At 42.1% G+C, this 21,400-nt stretch overlaps 1 protein-coding gene across 3 annotated transcripts in view; it reads left to right on the forward strand.

The window, feature by feature from the left end:
- Positions 1-323: 323 nt before the first annotated feature.
- The window catches only part of SEC23IP (SEC23 interacting protein), a 52,917-nt gene continuing 31,840 nt past the window's right edge, over positions 324-21,400 (forward strand). For 2 of the 3 annotated variants that reach the window (XM_025396534.1, XM_025396535.1), the window contains exons 1-6: positions 324-715; positions 6,488-7,020; positions 11,171-11,381; positions 12,509-12,702; positions 16,854-16,943; positions 20,152-20,272. In XM_025396534.1, the coding sequence (XP_025252319.1) occupies positions 553-715; positions 6,488-7,020; positions 11,171-11,381; positions 12,509-12,702; positions 16,854-16,943; positions 20,152-20,272 (1,312 nt within the window). In that variant the 5' untranslated portion in view covers positions 324-552. The remainder of the gene's footprint in view (positions 716-6,487; positions 7,021-11,170; positions 11,382-12,508; positions 12,703-16,853; positions 16,944-20,151; positions 20,273-21,400) is intronic. The other variant, XM_025396536.1, reaches the window with a different exon arrangement.

Raw genomic sequence — 21,400 nt, forward strand, 5'->3', positions numbered from 1 at the left:
CTATTTCTGGGTCAATGCCAAAGTTCAGTTCAGTCCAGAAAGACAAGTGGTTTTGGAGAGGGTGTTTGGTTCCGCCTTGCATGCGAATTCCCACACAACCCTCTTCCTCCTTTCCTCCTTCGGGCAGCGTCCAGCAGGATTCCGCTGTTCCTCCAAAATCTTTGTCAGGAGAGTCATCCTGACAGTACTTTTAGGAAGCCCATAGATATCAGCCACAACCTGTGACTTTCAGGGTCAATTGCGTGTCAATTCGCACGTCCATCCAGAACCTGCGGGGACCACGCCCCCACGCTCCCTCCCGGCCTTTGCCTCAGCCCCTCTCCGCCTCCAAGGGTGTCACGTGCCAGACTCGGGCTGGAAGACATTGCCGCCATGTTGATTTCTGGCGGCGCTGGCTGGGGGAAGGGAGAGGGTGGCTGACTAACTAGCTACCCGTAGTTCCGGCTCCTGTGCGCAAGTGCGGAAGTGCGCTGGCCGGGAGAGTGATCGGTTTCCGGTCAGTGGTGCGGGACTGAGTACCCGGAGACGTGTATCGGAAGGTGGGCCGCAGCCATGGCGGAGAGAAAACCTAACGGTGGCAGCGGCGGCGTCTCCACCTCCTCGTCGGGCACTAACTTACTTTTCTCCTCCTCGGCCACGGAGTTCAGCTTCAATGTGCCCTTCATTCCAGTCACCCAGGCCTCAGCTTCCCCGGCCTCCTTGCTCTTGCCCGGAGGTAATAAGGGGAGGGCGGTCCCGTGTGTGGTGGGAGGCGGGCGGGGGACGTGCTGTGACAAGGGTCAGACGGGAGATATTCCTTTTGCCTCCAGCTACCCTCTCGATAGTTTGCCAGGATCATTAGTGACCAGGTTTGAGTGGGTCGGGGGCTTTGGGATCTTGGAGGCGGCAGGTGATGCGACTTGCTCTTCATTGCAGAAACCCACTGTTCCGAGTTGTCCAGAGTGCTGGACATTCATTCGTACACTGGCATTCCACAAATCTTTGCTGAACACCTATTGTTGTTACGCCAGGTGCTGGCAGGGAATGCAAGTAAACAGTGGCCCTCTCCTAGGGTACAGTAGTCTATCTCCCACTAGGAGACTCCTAGGATACGGTAAGATACCTCCTAGGATGGACTGTGCCCCTCTCCTGGGATACGGTACACTGTCTCCTACTAGGAGATTGTTGTGATACAGTAGGATATCTTCTAGATTACAGTAAGATATCCTGTAAGATGGACGGTGCCCCTCTTCTAGGAGAAACATGTAATATTTGTGAAGTAGACATATAAAATGCATTCCTCATCTTTTTTTTTTTTTTTCCGAGACGGAGTCTTGCTTTGTCGCCCAGGGTGGAATCCAGTGGCGCGATCTCGGCTCACTGCAACCTCCACATTTCGAGTTCAAGTGATTCTCCTGCCTCAGCCTCCCGAGTAGCTGGGACTACAGGCGTGCATGCCCTGCTAATTTTTGTATTTATAGTAGAGACGGGGTTTCACCATGTTGGCCAGGATGGTCTCAATCTCCGGACCTCAAGTGATCCGCCTGCCTCGGCCTCCCAAAGTGCTGGGATTACAGGTGTGAGCGCCTGGCCAATTTTCGTCTTTCAAGACAATCCATCACTTCTTCCAAGAAACTTTTTCTTGTTCTCTTAGGCCCCCACTCCTATGTGCACTCCTAGCTCTTTTTTCATATTTGTATTATTGTCCAGGGAGATTGCTTTTTGATGATAATGTAGCATAGCCCAGAGCATGGTGTTCAGGAGCACAGACTGTATTCCAGTCCTTGCCCTGCCAGTAGCTTGCTGTGTAACTGTAGGCATTTTAGTTTACTTCTCTGTGCTTCAGTTTCTATATATGTATAGCCTCACAGAATTATAATTAGAAATGCTTTAATTTTTGAAAAGCACCAAGTATACTGCCTACCAGACAGTGTGATTTAATGTTTGTGAAATAAACACACCTGCTTCTCCATTTGGACTGCGGTCTTCTTCAGCAGCTATGACCTAATTGCCTTTTTATTTCCAGGATGTTGTTTAGGGCCTAGTAAGTAGATCCTCTTCGAATACTGAGTTTGCAGTGAGTAATTTATTCTTGTTTGAAGGACTAAAGACAGTTTCATGGAGAAGCGAGGACAGGCACGCTGCGAACAGCTGTACATAAAGGTTCCCCTGCCCATGTGTTAATGTTTCTTCTTGACGCTGGTCACTACCTGACATGTACACATACTTGTTTATTCCACTCCACTAGGATGTAAGACCATGAAAGCAAAAACTTAGTTTTATTCACGATTATATTCCCACTGCGTAGAATGATGTGTGGTATGTAGTAGACCAGTTATTCAGTGGATGTTTGTTGAATGAGTGAAAGGATGGGAGTCAAAATGATGTCTCAATTTGACCTGTGGTTGAAAGGTTAGGCGTTGCTGTCTTTGGTGAAGAACCAGCATCATTGGAGCAGAATGCTGTGAGAGGATGCAGGAATAAATAAGGCTTTACCTGGGGTTTTCTTTTTTTTTTTTTTTTTTTTTTTTTGAGACGGAGTCTCGCGCTGTCGCCCAGGCTGGAGTGCAGTGGCCGGATCTCAGCTCACTGCAAGCTCCGCCTCCCGGGTTCACGCCATTCTCCGGCCTCAGCCTCCCGAGTAGCTGGGACTACAGGCGCTGCCACCTCGCCCGGCTATTTTTTGTATTTCTTAGTAGAGACGGGGTTTCACCGTGTTAGCCAGGATGGTCTCGATCTCCTGACCTCGTGATCCGCCCATCTCGGCCTCCCAAAGTGCTGGGATTACAGGCTTGAGCCACCGCGCCCGGCCTACCTGGGGTTTTCTAATCATCCTCTGCACCATTAAAGTTGTTTGGTTATGTCCATCTTCCTTGCTATGTAGTATTTGGTTTGTGTGTCACTGTGAATTCATGCTAAACATTTTCATTGTGAAGTCTAGTATAGCTATACCTGTCTTTAATGCTCTTGTTTCTTGGAGACAGTCTGTGTGTGTGTGTGTGTGAACATTAATAGTTTTTAGAACTAAAATTCATCTCTAAAAATCTCAGAAACCCATTCAGAGAATTTCCAGAGAAAAAGAAGAAACAGTCTCCTTGGAAGCAATAGTTAATCATATAAGTGAAAGAGACACAGGAAGCAATTTCATATATTCAACAGACATGGAAGGCCTGGCACAGTGGCTCACGCCTGTAATCCCAGCACTTTGGGAGGCTGAGGTGGGTGGATCACCTGAGGTCAGGAGTTCAAGACCAGCCTGGTCAACATGGCAAAACCCCATCTCAACTAAAAATACAAAAATTAATTGGACGTGGTGGTGGGCGCCTATAATCCCAGCTACTCGGGAGGCTGAGGCACAAGAATCGCTTGAGGTGGATGTTGCAGTGAGCTGAGGTCATGCCACTGCACTCCACCCTGAGCGACAGAGTGAGACTCCATCTCAAAAACAAAACAAAAACAAAAACCAGACATGGATTGAGCAGTTTCTATTTGCCAGGCACTGTTCCAGAAGCTGGGAGACACGGAAGAGCAGACATCCCTGCCCTCAACGACTGCACAGTATATATGTATACACACACCCACCTGTGTAAGCAACTGTGATACAAGTTTAGAACAGTTAGAAAGAGGGATTGATGGATGGCTGTGAATGCTGTGGGTCTCAGGCTGGCTGAGCTGGGGAATGGATGTCCCTTAGGCCTTCAGGGCCTCTTAGGGGAGGTGATGCTTGAGCTGAGTGTTGAAGGATACATAGAAGTGAGGGAATCTGGAGAGACAGGAATATGTGAAGTCCGAAGGTGTGAGAAAATCTGCAGGTTTGGCAGGAGTTAGTGGTTGGTGGAATGGGACAGGGATGGAGCTCATCCCTCTCTCCTGTCTCTTCACCTTTGTCTCCTCTCCCGTGTGTCCTCTGCCCCCAGTAGATCACTTTGACTAGAGTGTGGACAGTGGAGTGGCCTCGGTGGTCTATGGGTCACATATACCATACTCAGGAGGAGTTTGTAGTTCATCTTGTTGGGTTTTGGGAGCCTTTGAAGGATTTTCAACAAGGCAGTGAAATTAGACGTGTGTTTCAGAAAGACTGGCGTTTTCTCTAGTTGCACTGGAATAAGGTTGACTGTAGCAAGAGGATTCGGTTGGGAGGCATAGTGAGAGGCTGGCAGTGGCGATGGCAGTCTAGCCCGAGTCAGCCACATTGGGTGTGAGGAGCAGGGAGCAGATGTGTGAGATGTGTAGACTACACACTTGTAGAGACTCACAGAAGACCAGAGTGTCAGCTCTGTCTGTCAGCACAGAGGCCCATTTTTGTTTAGTTTTAGACCCAAGACTGAGCTCTGTACCTGGCACATAATGCATCCTGAGTAAATATTTCTTGAATAAATATTTGAGTGATTAAATGAAGGGTATGAGAGAGAGGGAGGAGTCTGAGAGACTTGAGGTTTCTGGTTTGAATGTCTGAATGGATGTTGGCAAACATCGGTGGATATAGTGAAATACAGAAAAGGGAGCACGGAGGTGGGTAGTTAAGATAATAAACTCTGTTTGGGGCTTACTAAGCATGAGGAATATGTGGCTGAATCTGTCAAAAACATTGAGGAAGTAGTTGGAAAACAAGTTCTGGAACACATGACAACAGTCTGGGTTTGCGATAGAGTTGGGAGTGTCACAGATATACAAGTGCCTATTAAAGTTGTGGCTTTAGATGACATGTGTCCAAATGAAATGAGAAAGGGCCCCAGAGGTGAGGGCAGCAGTATGTGGAGAGCATTTCATTTGTAGTTGATGCTGATCAGAAAAAAGTTTCTTGGATCAGGTTGACCTCAAGTTTTTTTAAAGGATGAAAGATACTACTGAGGTTTTTTTTTTTTTTTTTCTTGCTTGCTTTTAATTGTTGGGAATGAATTAAGAAATACAGGTAAGTCCAAATGAGGGTCACTGACCTGAAAAGAGGGGTGGGAGCTGGAAATCTATCAGAGAAGTGGAATGATACAGACTGACACAGGGCCTCGTGCAGCAAGGGATATTTTATTTTTAGTTACAAAGAAAATATCAAGAGGAGTATTTTGAATAGTGGAGTATTTTAGTTAAACTGATGTGTGTGAATTATGAGAGCTCAAGAAGCTCAAGCCCTAGTCTCAGCAGAGGTCAAGAAGCTTGGAGTCCAGAGCTTGGAAGAAGGCTGCCTTTTGGCAGGTCTCCAAGGGCAGGGACCAGAGTGTGCCTGTGTGCTGTGAGTGAGTCCAGCCCTCTGATGGATTCCATGCCTCCAGCAAGGAGGTAAGAGGGAATGAGGCAGGGGCAGGGAAGATTAGGAGGAAGAAGATGAAAGCTACAGGCTAGTGAAAATAAAAGTTTAGTAAGGAATAATAGGTGGACTTTTGAGGTGATGTACAGGGAAAATGCTTTTATTTTACAACTTGGAAGTAGAACAGAAGCTAAATTGGAATTGTTAACACCCACAGTGAACATCAGGTTGGACAAAGGGATGGGAGATCTTCCCTTGGTTAGAAAGTGACCTTTTCAGCAATTTGGTGTTCTAGAATAAGTGTGTGGTAGTACATGATTTTAGGGAATGGCAATTAATGGTTGACCTACTTTGCCTTGGGAATACAAATACCGCGTGTTCATTTGTACAATAAGTGCTTTGTAGGTAAGATTCCTGACACACCCCTTCTTGTTAACAGAGTTATCTTTAGTCTCTCGTTATCACTATAGAAATAAAATTATGCATATTTGGGTAGTAGAGTAATAATTGCATTATTTCTTACCAAGAAAAACATAAAAAATAATATGTAAGGCCGGGCATGGGGGCTCATGCCTGTAATTCCAGCACTTTGGGAGACCAAGGCAGGCAGATCACTTGAGGTCAGGAGTTCGAGACCAGCCTGGTCAACATGGTGAAACTTCATCTCTACTAAAAAAAGAAAAAAAATACAAAAATTAGCTGGACATGGTGGTGGGCACCTGTAATCCCAGCTACTTGGGAGGCTGAGGCACGAGAATTGCTTGAACTTGGGAGGCAGAGGTTGCAGTGAGCTGAGATCGCGCCACTGCACTCCAGCCTGGGCAACAGAGTGAGACCCTGTCTCAGAAAAAAAAAAAAAGTAAAAATAGTAAGTATAGATTTTGTTTCTATTTTTAAAAACTTCTATATACAAATATGTATTTACAAAATAAATAACAAATAACTTTGTATTTATTTTAAAAGTATGGAAGGGTATGTAGCAAAATGTTTACTGTTAATAGTGTGATGGTCTCTGGGAGGTGGGCTTATGAATGAATTATAATTGTTTCCTCTTATGTTTTCTTATTCATGTTTTCTAGTTTTTCATTTCTAAAGAGCAAGTTTTCAAAGAAAAAAAGAAAAAAACTGGTTTTTTTTTCTGTAATGCAGAAATAACAAGTTTGAAGAACAAATAAGGAAGTATAATTGCTAGCCCTTCCTTATAGAATCGTATCTGCGGAATGATAGAGTACCCTTTAAACCACATGCTCTCTTGTTCCATTTCAGAGGATTCCACAGATGTTGGTGAGGAGGACAGCTTCCTTGGTCAAACTTCTATTCACACGTCTGCCCCACAGACACTTAGTTACTTCTCTCAGGTATCAAGCAGCAGTGATCCTTTTGGGAATATTGGACAATCACCATTAACAACTGCAGCAACCTCAGGTGGACAATCAGGATTCCCCAAGCCCCCGACTGCTCTCCCTTTTACAACTGGATCCCAAGATGTCTCGAATGCGTTTTCACCATCCATTTCGAAGGCTCAACCTGGTGCTCCACCTTCCTCACTGATGGGAATAAATTCTTACCTGCCTTCTCAGCCAAGTAGTCTCCCTCCTTCACATTTTGGGAACCCACCCCAAGGAGTTCCCCAGCCAGGATACAATCCATATCGCCATACCCCTGGTAGCAGCAGGGCTAATCCTTACATTGCACCGCCCCAGCTGCAGCAGTGTCAAACACCAGGCCCTCCTGCTCATCCGCCACCGTCTGGACCCCCTGTTCAGATGTACCAGATGCCTCCAGGATCTTTGCCGCCGGTATGGAGACATGATTTTGTGTCCTACTTATTAACTCTGTTTCTTTTTTCTCATCTGAACCTATGTTTTAAAAAACATTTCACATCTTATAATCAATATGATGACAAATTAGTTTCAGAGGGTATTCTTTGTAAGCTACATGAAGTAAACATTATCTTAAAGATAGCTTATTGGATGGCTCATATTTTAGTGTGTATTACTTGTTTATTGAAGTAGTAATTGATTTTAATGAGTTAGCTACATGTCAGTATTTCCAGATTTTAGAGTAAGGTAAAAATAATAAGTGTTGTCTAGAGACATAGGAGATGAAGCAGTTATTGTCTTAACAGACCACTAGTTTCTCATCTTTCAGTTACACTAGTCAATCAAAACAGTCAATTACAGGGACTAAAATTGATTACTTCAGTAATTTCTTTTTATTTATGGAGTTTGGATCTAGATCAGTCAAACTCTAGGGGGAGTTGGTGGAATAACGTATGCATTGGGTACATTTTATGAAATTCCCTTATGCATTTTTCCCAACTAATTGTTCATTTGATTTCCAAAGAAAAATCAGTGGAATTAAACAAAAAGAGAAATGATTAAAAAGAATTAAGAACCCATTTCGGTGTGGTGGAGATAGCAGTATTGTGATCAGAATGTAACTAACTTCTCTGTTAGAGAATGGACTCTGTTTTATCACTTTGTTTAAATCATACCAATACACAAATTTTTGACAATGTTGGATTTCGGCATTCTGAAAAGTAACCAAATTCATAGCATGTGGTATATAGTTAGTATTTTTGCTAACTATAACGAACTAATTATAGTTTGTTGCTTAAAATTTTAAAAAGGTTTTTAGATAATAATTTAAAAAATGATAATTTCAAACTTGAAAAGTTGCAAAAATAAAAATAGTACAAAGAGTACTCTGATATCCTTCACCAGGTTTACGTATCATTAACATTTTATCCCATATGTTTTTTAATTTGTGCCTGTGCACACGCTGGTATATGTGAGCCTTCTCCCTTTCCCCCATGCCTTTCTCCCTCCCCTTCCTCCTACTTCTCCTCCTGCCCCTCCCTATTCCCTTCCTTTCCCTCATTGTTTTTTTCTTTTTCTGTATATATGCAGTTTTGGGGGGAACATTTGAAGGTCAGTAAAATACATTATGATTTTTTACTCCTAAATTCCTGGTGTACATTTGCTAAGCATAAGGACATTCTTCTGTATAACCACAGCGCAGCTATGGATCTCAGGAAATTGAGTGTTGACATAATACTTCAAAATGGTTTTTTTTTTTTTTTTTTTTTTTTTTTGAGACGGAGTCTCGCTCTGTCGCCCAGGCTGGAGTGCAGTGGCCGGATCTCAGCTCACTGCAAGCTCCGCCTCCCGGGTTTACGCCATTCTCCTGCCTCAGCCTCCCGAGTAGCTGGGACTACAGGCGCCGGCCACCGCGCCCGGCTAGTTTTTTGTATTTTTTAGTAGAGACGGGGTTTCACCGCGTTAGCCAGGATGGTCTCGATCTCCTGACCTCGTGATCCGCCCGTCTCGGCCTCCCAAAGTGCTGGGATTACAGGCTTGAGCCACCGCGCCCGGCCCAAAATGGTTTTTTAGAAATTATGTGTATGTATGTATATATACGTGTGTGTGTGTGTATATATATATATATATTTTTTTTTTCTTCTTTTTTTTTTGAGGCCAGGTCTTGCTCTGCCACTCAGGCTAGAGTGCAGTGGCATGATAATGGCTCACTGTAGCCTCGAGTTCTCAGGTTCAAGTGATCCCCCTACTTCAGCCTCACCAGTAGCTGGGACCACAGGCATGTGCTGCCATACCTGGCTAATTTTTTTTTTTATGTTTTGTAGAAATGAGGTCTCACTATGTTGCCCAGGCTGGTCACAAACTCCTGGGCTCAAGCAGTCCTCCTGCCTTGACCTCCCAAAGTTCTGAGATTATGGGCTAAATTGTATATGTTTTTGAGACTGGGTCGCACTCTGTTGTCCAAGCTGGAATACAGTGGCACAATCACAGCTCACCTGCAGTCTCAAACTCCTGGGCCTCAAGTGATCTTCCTGCCTCAGCCTACCAAAGTGCTGGGATTACAGGTGTGAGCCACCACACCTGGCCCAAAATGGTGTCTAATTCAAACATTTACAAATAAGTATAGTCTGATTTTAAAATCGTTTTTGTAGAAAATTTGGAAAATGCAGAATATTGAATTTAATAAAAAATGTCTGTAGATAATCACTGTTTTCATTTTGTTATATGTCCTTTTTTTGGCAAACATCATAGAGTACCTGTGGTTTCTATAACCTATTTTCTTTTTTGTGAACATACTTTAAATGTTACTAAGATTTTTTCTAAAACATTAATTTTTCTTCTTCTTCCTTGTTTTTTTTAAAGAGATGGGGGATCTTGCTCTGTCACCCAGGCTGGAGTGCAGTGGTGTGATTACATTCTACTGCAACCTTGAACTACACTTCAGCCTCCGGAGTAGCTGGGACTACAAGTGTGCCCCACCATGTCTGGGTGATCTTTAGATTTTTTTGTAGAAACAGGATATTGCTGTGTTGCTCATGTTGGTCTCGAACTCCTGGCCTCAAGTGATCCTCCTTCCCTGGCCTCCCAAAGTTCTGGGATTATAGGCGTGAACCATCGTGTCTATCCTCTAAAACTTTTGTTTTTGTTTATTTACTTTTTTTTTTTTTTCCAGCTATCTCCTGCAGAAAGGATATAAGACATTTTTAATGGCTCTGGACGATCTAGCATTTGAGTGAAATATTATTTAATCAGGCTTCTGTTAGGCATTTTTATTATTTCCAGTGATTTCGTATTTTATTTTATTTATTTTTTTGCAAACATTCCAAATTTATTAATTACGATTAAATCAATATTATTGAGGTGTAATTTACATATAGTAAAAGACATCCGTTTACAGTGTACAATTCGATTTATTTGAAGTGTACAATTAGCTGAGTTTTGACAGTTGTACACACTGATTCCCTATTTTAAATAACCTTTTGGTGTACATCCTTGTGGGTAAATTTTTATTTTTATTTTTTATTTATTTTATGAGACAGAGTCTCGCTTTGTTACTCAGGCTGTAGTGCAGTGGTGCAGTCTTAGCTCACTGCAACCTTCGCCTCTGGGATTCAAGCGATTCTCCTGCCTCAGCCTCCCAAATAGCTGGGATTACAGGCCCATGCCACCACATCCAGCTGATTTTTGTATTTTTAGTGGAGACAGAGTTTTACCATGTTGGCCCGGCTTGTCTTGGACTCCTGATCTCAGGTAATCCACCCACCTCAGCCTCCCAAAGTGGCAGGATTACAGGCGTGAGCCACCGCGCCTGGGATATTTGTTATAATTCTATCTTTAGGATAAATTCTTAGAAATCGAATGAGTAGATCAAGGAATAGGCATATTTTAAAGGTTAAATAGGCTGGGCATGGTGGCTCACGCCTATAATCCCAACGCTTTGAGAGGCCAACGCAGGCAGGTCATCTGAGGTCGGGAGTTCGCAACCAGCCTGACCAATCTCGAGAAACCCTGTCTCTACTGAAAATACAAAATTAGCTGGGTGTGGCGGCGCATGCCTGTGATCCCAGCTACTCAGGAGGCTGAGACAGGAGAATTGCTTGAACCCGGGAGACGGAGGTTGCGCATTGTGCCATTGCACTCCAGCCTGGGCAACAAGAGCGAAACTCCGCCTCACACACACACAGGAAAGGTTAAATAAATCATGGAAGAAGTATTGCTAGATTGATTTCTATAAAGGTGTTAGTTTACTTTGTTCTGTGAGAAGGTCTAGTTCACCTTGTAATTGATTTTTTTTCTAAATTTTTAAATTTTTAATTTTTGTGGGTACATAGTAGGTGTATATTATTATGGGTTACATGAGATATTTTGATACAGACATGCAATGTGTAATCATCACATCAGGATAAATGGGGTATAGGTATCCCTCCCCTCAAGCATTTTTCCTTGATTTGGGGTTTTGTTAGGTTTAAAAATTCTTCTTAAAATTGCTTTGGGGTCTAGTTATTACACTAAATAATTGTCCAGATATACATGTAGGATAATTACTACTAACATCAGTTTGGGTGTGAAGCATATTCAGAATTCTTTTGGACAAGCATGACAGTCTTAACTTTGCCGTCCCCTCCAGGTTCCTCCTTCAATGCAGTCTCCAGCACAGCAGCAGGTACCTGCCAGACCTGGAGCTCCCTCTGTTCAAGTGCCACCTCCTTTTCTACTTCAAAACCAATATGAGCCTGTTCAGCCCCACTGGTTTTACTGCAAGGAGGTAGAATACAAACAACTGTGGATGCCTTTTAGTGTGTTTGATTCTTTGAATCTTGAAGAAATCTATAATTCAGGTAAACATTGGTCATGCATTATTCATAATCTGATTTTAGGAAGAGAAGGAATGAGTATTTATCCATGATGTATTTTCTGTGAATGTCAAATTCTTTGATCCTTATAGACCCCAGACTCTGTACCTTAAGATGATGATATTAATGTAAGTCCTGAGTTACTGGGGTAAGATATTTGAAGAAGTGTTTTAATAATTTACTTTGTAGTTTAAAGGTATTTTGAATCAGAGAACTTGAGCAGTTCATATAATCCAGGTTTCAATTTTTCTGTTTCCCTCATTCATTTGTAGTTATGGGGGCATTTATAAAGGGCTTTCTGTGGAACTCTCGATCCTGGAGATGCTCTGTGAAAAAAGTGTTCCCTGGTCAGATGAGGTTTGGAAATGCTGCTCACTGTATCTAGGTTTGAGAGAGATGGTGTGCAGGAGTGCGTTAATGCTTTGAGAAGTCCTGCGGTGTAGAAATGTGTTTCTTTGTTTATCCTGGTATTATTTGATCGTGGACTTAAAAGTCACCTATTAATGGCCTTTAGAAACATATTCCATGGAATATTGTTGTACGTAGATATTGTTGTTCTGATTTAAAAAAAAAATCCATCAGTTCTTTGAATTATGTTTTTAAAGTTTGTCTTGACTATTTCTTTTCTACTTAGGAAGAGTCATAATTTTGAGCAGCACAGATTAATCTTAAACTTCTATTTTTAAATAAAAATGAGCTTAGTTTTTTGTCTTTAAAGACTGAGTAGTCACCATATTCATTATTTGTTATTTTATTTTTATTTTCTTGAGACAGAGTCTCACTCTGCTGCCCAGGCTGGAGTGCAGTGGTGCAATCTGGACTCACTGCAACCTCTGCTTCCTGAGTTCAAACAATTCTCCTGCCTCAGCCTCCCAAGTAGCTGGGATTACAAGCATGTGCCACCACACCTGGCTAATTTTTGTATTTTTAGTAGATAGAAGGGTTTCACCATTGGCCAGGCCGGTCTCAAACTCCTGACCTCAAGTGATCCACCTGCCTCGGCCTCCCAGAGTGCTGGGATTATAGGCATGAGCCACTGCGCCCAGCTGATTATTGATTATTTTAAAATATGCCTTGCAGCAGTCAGGAAAAGTGTTAATTTTGTTCTCTAGTTCAGCCAGATCCGGAGAGCGTGGTTCTTGGCACGGATGGAGGGCGCTACGATGTTTACCTCTATGACCGAATAAGGAAGGCTGCCTACTGGGAAGAGGAGCCAGCTGAAGTGAGACGCTGTACTTGGTTTTACAAGGGGGACACAGATAGTCGATTTATTCCCTATACTGAGGAGTTCAGTGAAAAACTAGAGGTATGGGAGCTTTATTTCTTTATGAGTTTCTTTAAAAAAATGTAGGTCCTATATACATTGGTGAGTAACATTGACAGTGAAGCTGACTTTATTTACAAGACAGCTTGTCTTGATGCTGTTCACGGAGAAGATTACTTTTTAAGTGGTGTCATCACTTATGAGGTGCTAATCGTGGCATCTGTGTCTAAAGATAGAATATGGTTTACAGAGGTACATCACAGATCTAATAAGGTGCTTGTGTCAAGCCTTCAATAGAACCTAGGCTGCTGGGATTTGTTGTTGATAGAAAATGCCAAGCATATGGACATTTTCAAATTAATATTCAGTAAAAGGCTTGAAATTAACCTCTGATTTGTGAAAATAAATAAATAGAATTGGAAGAAGTATCATGAGCCTTATTAGCCATCTTAAATCTGTAATTTCTTTGTATAATTGTGTTAAATGCTTGTGTTAATTCTACTTAAGAGTTGAATGTTAGATATTTGAAATACGTTCAGTGAATTCAGTTGCATAGATGGGAAATGAGATACAGAATGTTTTAGTTAACTTCTGGCTAGGTGTGGTGGCTCGTGTCTATAATCCCAGCACTATGGGAGGCCGAGGTGGGCAGATTTCTTGAGGCCAGGAGTTTCGAGAACAGCCTGGCCAACATGGTGAAACCATGTCTCTACTAAAAATACAAAAACTAGCCAGGCATGGGGGCACACGTCAGTAGTCCCAGCTACTTGGGAGGCTGAGGAGGAAGGATCACCTGAGCCAGGGAAGTCGAGGCTGCAGTAAGCTGAGATCATGCCACTGCATTCTAGCCTGGGTAATGGAAGTGAAACCCTCCCTCAGAAAAAAAAGCATATATTTATATATGTGCATATATGTGTGTGTGTGTATATATGCATGTATAGATGTATATATAAAGAAAAAAGTGTAAAGGAATGCTGATATCTATAGCTTAATTTTAGACATAAATAAAGATGTATTGTAATTTTTGGTACCTTTGGTAGGCCCCTACGAAGCTATCATGTCCCCAGATTAAATGTTTAGTTTTACTAGTTTGAAGCTGAAGTATATATTTTCAAGTCCAATCTGTGTCTGAAAGTCTACACTTTATCTTAACTGTATTTGATTTTATATGGGTGACATAGACTTTTGAGGCAGGATAGGTATCCACATACCGACCATTGCAGCAACACATGGCTACCTAGGGAGACCTTAGCTTTTGTTCGGCTTCTTGCAGGAAACTCAAACCAGATCAGGGAAGAGACACAGAAGGTTAGGAAGTGAGAAAGCCAGTAATAGAAAGGGAATAAGATACATATTGCTCAGCATCCCGTTGGTGATCCTGTCCTGTCAGAGCACTAAGACAAAACAATGGAAGGGTTGGAGACAGAGAACACCTTTAATTTGATGAAGACATGATTGTCTACGTGGAAAATCAGAAGAACCTCTAGAAATATTATTAGCACCAATACAAGAGTTTTTTGCAAGTCTGTGTATATAAAATTAACATACGTAAATTAGTAACATTCCTGTGCCATCAAAATAACCAACTAAAATCGAAAAAGAAGATACTACGTATTTATAACAGAGAGACTATATATTTATAAAACTACAGGCAATGTAGGAAAAAAGTCCAAGCAAAGTACCCATGAACTTTATGGAGATAAACTACAAAACAGAATTGAAGAATGTAAAAGGCGACCTCAACAAATGGAACTAGGTTGGGCATGGTGGCTCCTGCCTGTAATCCCAGCACTCTGGGAGGCCAAGCTGGGTGGATTGCTTCAGCTCAGGAGTTCCAGACTAGCCTGCACAACACCGCAAAACCCCGTCTCTACAAAAAATACACACACAAAAATTAGCCGGGTGTGGTGGCCCATGCCTGTGGTCTTAGCTGCTCAGGAGGCAGAGGCAGGAGGATTGCTTGAGCCTGAGATCTTGAGGCTGCAGTGAACTGTGATGGTGCCACATCACTTTAGCCTGGGCAACAGAACAAGACCTTGTCTCAGAAAAAAAAAAAAAAAGAAACGGAGCTAAACATTATGTTCAAGTAGGCACTATCATAAAAGATATCAATTCTTCCCAAATTATCTGATAAATTTTAGGCAATCTCAATCAAAATTCACATCAGGGTTTTTTTTTTTTTTTTTTTTGGTAAAATTTGCAAGCTGCTTCTAAATTTTTTGTGGAAGATCGAAATGTCAAGGATAACCAAGACTATTTCGACAATGGAATGTGGAATCTTTACCAGATAATACTTACTATAAAGCTGTGAATTGAAAGGGAATATGAAGAAGTGAAAATTATTTATTTTTTAAACAAGGTCTCATTCTGTCCCCCAGGGTGGAGTGCAGTGGCACGATTTCAGCTCACTGCAACCTCCACCTCCTGGATTCAAGTGGTTCTCCTGCCTCCGCCTTCCAAGTTGCTGGGGTTACAGGTGTCGCCACCATGCCCAGCTAATTTTTGTGTTTTTAGTAGAGGCAGGGTTTTACCACATTGGCCAGGATGGTCTTGAACTCGTGACCTCAGGTGATCCACCTGCATTGGCCTCCCAAAGTGCTGGGATTACAGGTGTGAGCCACCACACCTGGCCTGAAAATAATTTTTAAGATGGTGAAAGTTTTCTTTCTTTAATCATTGTTGTTTGTGGCCTTGCTTTTAGAAATTATAGATTATATTTAAAGTTTTTTTTTTTTTTTATCGAAGAGAAGGGTCAGAAGTACAGAAGGCTAGGCTGGGCACGGTGACTCACTCCTGTAATCCCAGCACTTTGGAGGCTGAGTCGGGCTGATCGCTTGAGGTCAGGATTTCGAGAGCAGCCTGGCCAACATGGTGAAACCCTGTCTCTACTAAAAATACAAAATTAGCCGGGTATGGTTATGCCTGCCTGTAATCCCAGCTACTCAGGAGGCTGAGGCAGGAGTATCGCTTGAACCCGGGAGGTGGAGGTTGCGGTTAGCTGAGATCGTGCCATTGCACTCCAACCTGGGTGACAGAGTGAGACTCCACCTCAAAAAAAAACACAAAAGTACAGAAGACTGATGAAGAGGAATTGTTACTGAATGATTGTCCAAGACACAAAAGGAAATACTTCTATTTTCACATGATTGTCAAATACTCACTGTCACTAGTTTTAAAAAAAGACTTTGTAACAATTTTTACTTGTCAATTAAAAAAACAAATGAACAAAAAAAAAGGACTTGTGGATATGCCAGAGGCCCCGCCTTACTTTGTGTTGAATCTCTCCTCAAGAGGTCCTCAGACTTGTGCTTTATAGAAACTAGAATAGTATGATTGGCCCTCAGCATCCACAAGTTCCACTTCTGTAGATTCAACCAAATACTCTGAAAATATTTAGAAAACAACAACAATAAAAATAACACAGGCTAGGCACGGTGGCTCACGCCTGTAATCCCAGCACTTTGGGAGGCTGAGGCGGGCGGATCATCTGAAGTCAGGAGTTTGAGACCAGCGTGGCCAACATGATGAAACCTTGTCTCTACTAAAAATACAAAAATTAGCCAGATGTGCTGGTGCATTGCCTGTAGTGCCAGTTACTCGGTAGGCTGAGGCAGGAGAATCGCCTGAACCCGGGAGGCAGAGGTTGCAGTGAGCAGAGATTGCACCACTGTACTCCAGCCTGAGCAACAGAGCAAGACTCTGTCTCAAGAAAATAAAAAATAAAAATTACAGTGTAACTATTGATATCCCATCTACAGTTTATTAGGTATTATAAGTAATCTAGAGAGGATTTAAAATATAAGGGAGGAAGTATGTAGGTTTTATGCAAAAACAATGCTATTTTATATAAAGGACTTGAACACCGGGGATTTTGGTATCTTTGAGGGGTCTTGGATCCAGTTTTCCAAGTCACTCTGTTTGTGGTACTTTGTTAATGCAGCCCTAGGAAATGAACAGATTGCCTAAAACTTGGTTTTCTTCATTATATAATGGGGATCCTATTATTTAGGAGTGATTGAGAGTAATTACTTGAACTATATGTATAAGGTGATAAAAAATAATGTTAACCAGTCAGGAGATGAGAACTGCTGTTACTGTTATTTTTATCACGATTATAGTTATCGTTTTCCTCCATACTTTCAATGTGGTATAAATTTGTCATATTGGAATATATGTTGTTTCCCCCATTATAGGCTGAATATAAAAAAGCTGTAACCACTAATCAGTGGCACCGAAGATTAGAGTTTCCAAGTGGAGAGACAATTGTTATGCACAATCCAAAGGTAATGATGCTATTTAAAATATTAAGATACTAAGTTCATTTTAATATTTTTCTGTACGTGTTTGATAAATTGTTCATTTTTAGTAACTTCTACAGTGGGAATGTTTTTATAACAAATGCATTGCTTTTAAAATAGTTTCTTATATAAACAAATATGTTTCTATGATTCACATTGATCATAGAAACAAAAACACAAATTTTTCGTAGGGCAAGGTTCATGCCTATGAGAGGCTGAGACAGGTGGAATGCTTGAGCCAGGGCGACAGCAGAACCCTGACTCTATAAAAAATAGAAAAATTAGCTGGGCAGGGCTGGGCGCGGTGGCTCAAGCCTGTAATCCCAGCACTTTGGGAGGCCAAGACAGGCGGATCACGAGGTCAGGAGATCGAGACCATCCTGGCTAACACGGTGAAACCCCGTCTCTACTAAAAAAAAACGAAAAACTAGCCAGGCGAGGTGGTGAGTGCCTATAGTCCCAGCTACTCGGGAGGCTGAGGCAGGAGAATGGCGTAAACCCGGGAAGCGGAGCTTGCAGTGAGCTGAGATCCGGCCACTACACTCCAGCCTGGGCAACAGAGAGAGACTCCGTCTCAAAAAAAAAAAAGAAAAGAAAAATTAGCTGGGCATAGTGGCACTTGCCTGTAGTCCCAGCTACTCGAGAAGCTGAGGTGGGAGGATTACTTGAACCTGGGAGATTGAGGCTGCAGTGAGTCATGGTTGTGCCCCACTGCCCTCCAGCCTGGGTGACAGAGCAAGACCTCATCTCAAAATAAAAAGTAAATTTTTCTCAGGCTGGGTATGGTGGCTCACACCTGTAATCCCAGCATTTTGGGAAGCCAAAGTGGGAAGATTGCTTGAGGCTAGGAGTTTGAGACCAGCCTGGGCAACAAAGAGACTCTATCTCTACAAAAATTAGCTGAGTATAGTGGTGTGCACCTGTATAGCTACTCGGGAGGCTGAAATGGGAGGATCACTTGAGCCCAAGAGTTTGAGATTGTAGTGAACTGTGATCACTCTCACTCCAGCCTGGGTGACAGAGCAAGACTCTGTCTAAATAAATAAATAAAGTATTTCTTACGAAGTTTCTGTTTATGGCAACATGATAACTGGAGTGTAGTATGCACTGTAGAAGTTGCTTGATAATTTTTATCACTTGATCAGAAGTTGGCGAGCTTTTTCTATAAAGGGCCAGAGACAAAATATTTAAGGCTTTGCAAGTTACCTGTTCCCTGTTGCAGCCACCAGCTCTGCCACTGTGGTGTGAAAGCAGCCAGAGACAATGTATAAACCAATGAGTATGATATTTTCAATGAATCTTTATTCATAAAAACAGATGGTGGGGCACATTTTTCCTGTGGGCTGTAGTATGCCTGTCTACCCTTGATGTGGTTTGCTCTAACCTTTCAAGTAAAAATGTGTCCTTTTTCTTTTTCTTTTTATTGTCTTTATGAATTTATCTTGTTTTTAAAAAAATATTGATTGCTGGGGTTCTGATTCTTTCATTTGCCAACCTTAATTTCTCTGAGCTCCAAGTTCCTCACCTGCAATAATGATCTCCCAGGGTCATATTTTAGATGAAGTGAGGTAATTTATGCAAAAGCATCTGGCATGGGGTTTAGCACACAGTAGTTTCTGAGAACATAGGCTTTTTATTTATTCATTTTTTTAATAGAAAAGTATATAAAAAAACTTACAATCCAGCTACTTCTGTAGTCCTTATTGATACTGAAATAAAAATAAAAACATTCATTTGCCAACAAAATGTGAACAGTTTAAAAGGACATTAAATGAAAAATAAAAGCCTCCTATCTCTGCCTTCCTCATTTCTCCTCTACATAGTAACCATCTTAATCTTTTTGTTTTTTTAAGAGACAAGTTCTCACTCTCTTACCCAGGCTGCAGTGCAGTGACCAATCACAACTTGCTGCATCCTCGAACTCTGAGCTCAAGGGATCCTCCTGCCTCAGCTTCCCAAGTAGCAAGGGCTACAGGTGTGCACCACCTTGCTTGGCCAGTTTTTAAGATTTTTTTGCAGAGATGGGGTCTTGCTATCTTGCCCAGGCTGGTCTGGAACTCTTGGGCTCAAGCCTTCCTCCTCCCTCCGCCTCCCAAAGTGCTGAGATTACAGGTGTGAGCCAATGCGCCTGACTAACCTTTTTTTTTTTTAGACAAATATTTTGCATACTACATCAAGTATATATTCTTTTTTTTTTTTTTTTTAAAGAAAATTTTCTATGTGGTATAGGGCTGAATTTAATACAGTTGGTTTAACAGAATGTATTTCCTAAAAAGTGGTAGGGTTTTGTCATTATGTTTTTGTCGTTGAAATTGAAATTTTATTTTAATTGGAAATCTTAGTATTTAAAGGATTTTGCTTTACATGTTTTTATAAGACAGACTCCTCAATTGCGGATTACTTGTCCTTGATTTCTTTTTTTGTTTCTATTTTATTATTATTATTTTTTGTAGAGACAGGGTCTCTAACTTTGTTGCCCAGGCTGCTCTGGAACTCCTGAGCTCAAGTGGTCCTCCTACCTTGGCCTCTCAAAGTGTTGGGATTACGGGCATGAGCCACTGCACCGGGTCTGTCCTTGATTTCTTTTGTGTAAACCTGGAGTTTTATTTAGCTTTTCTTTTTGTTTATTTTTGGTTTTTTTTCGAGACAGGATTTTGCTCTGTTGCTCAGGCCAGAGTGTAGTAGTGCAAACACAGCTCATTGCAGCTTTGACCTCCTGGGCTCAAGTGATCCCTCTGCCTTGGCCTCCTGAGAAGCTAGGACCATAGGCATGCACCACCATGCCTGGCTAATTTTTAAATTTTTTGTGGAGACGGAGTCTCACCATATTGCTCAGGCTTGTCTTGAGCTCCTGGGCTCAAGTGATCCTCCCACCTCAGCCTCTCAAAGTGCTGGGATTACAGGTATGAGCCACCATACCTGGCCTGTGTTATAAGTTTTTAAATCAAGGTGTAGTATTTCTAATTTAATTGTATAATTTTCAACATAAGCATTGGAAAGATATCGATTTGCTTAATTTTGGTGGTTAGTGAACACTAGCAAGACTCCTTTAAAGTTTGTTTTGGGGGAACAGTACTCATAATTTGTAAGTCTCCATACTCTGAGGTGTAGCTTATTATGTATTAAACTACTTAGCCTGTAGTGGAAAAGAATTTGTTAATGAGCTTTGTCATAATTCTGTTGCATCTTGAAGGTTATTGTTCAGTTCCAGCCGTCCTCAGTGCCAGATGAATGGGGGACCACGCAAGATGGACAGACAAGGCCCAGGGTTGTAAAGCGTGGAATTGACGATAACCTTGATGAAATTCCTGACGGTGTGTATAGTTTGTTTAGAACTGAGGTCTGTTTTAGTCCTCTCCATTTTAGCATCATTCTTTAGAATGATGAAGAAAGAAACACAGTTATTAGAATTCCCTGCCACAGCGGCCATAGCATGCAGAAATCAGCCAGTTTGGCGCATATCTTTTTTTTTTTGAGACAGGGTCTCATTCTGTCGCTCAGGCTGGAGTGCTGTGTTGTGAATAAACACGGCTCACTGCAGCTTCAACCTCCTGGGCTCAAGTGATCCTCCCACTTCAGCCTCCTGAGTAGCTGGGATGAAAGGCGTGTACCACCACTCCCAGCTAATATTTCTATTTTTTGTAGAGATGAAGTTTTGCCAGGTTGCCCAGGCTTTTCTCAAACTCCTGAGCTCAAGGTGTTTGCCTGCCTCGGCCTCCCAAAGTGCTGAAATTATAGGCGTAAGCCACTGTGCCTGGCCATATCTTTCTTTTTGATTTTATTACTTTTGTATCTTTATTTTTTAATGGATGCATAACAATTATACATATTAATGGGGGTATATACCTGATATTTTGATAAATGTATACAACGTGTAATGATGAAATTGAAGTAAGTATAGTATGTCCATCACTTCAAACATTCATCATTTCTTTGTGTTGGGAACATTTCAGATCTTTTCCCCTAGGTATTTTTCTTTTTCTTTTTCTTTTCTTTTTTTTTTTTTTTTTTTTGAGACGGAGTCTCGCTCTGTCGCCCAGGCTGGAGTACAGTGGCCGGATCTCAGCTCACTGCAAGCTCCGCCTCCCGGGTTTATGCCATTCTCCTGCCTCAGCCTCCCGAGTAGCTGGGACTACAGGCGCCCGCCACCTCGCCCGGCTAGTTTTTTGTATTTTTTAGTAGAGACGGGGTTTCACCGCGTTAGCCAGGATGGTCTTGATCTCCTGACCTCGTGATCCGCCCGTCTCGGCCTCCCAAAGTGCTGGGATTACAGGCTTGAGCCACCGCGCCCGGCCTTCTTTTTTTTTCTTTTCTTTTCTTTTCTTTTTTTTTTTTTTTTTTTTCAGACAGGGTCTCACTCTGTTGCCCAGGCTGGAGTACAGTGGCGTGATCTCGGCTCACTACAACCTCCACCTCCCAGGTTCATGTGATTCTCCTTCCTC

Source organism: Theropithecus gelada, chromosome 9 (genome assembly GCF_003255815.1).
Source record: "Theropithecus gelada isolate Dixy chromosome 9, Tgel_1.0, whole genome shotgun sequence".
Taxonomy (NCBI): domain Eukaryota; kingdom Metazoa; phylum Chordata; class Mammalia; order Primates; family Cercopithecidae; genus Theropithecus; species Theropithecus gelada.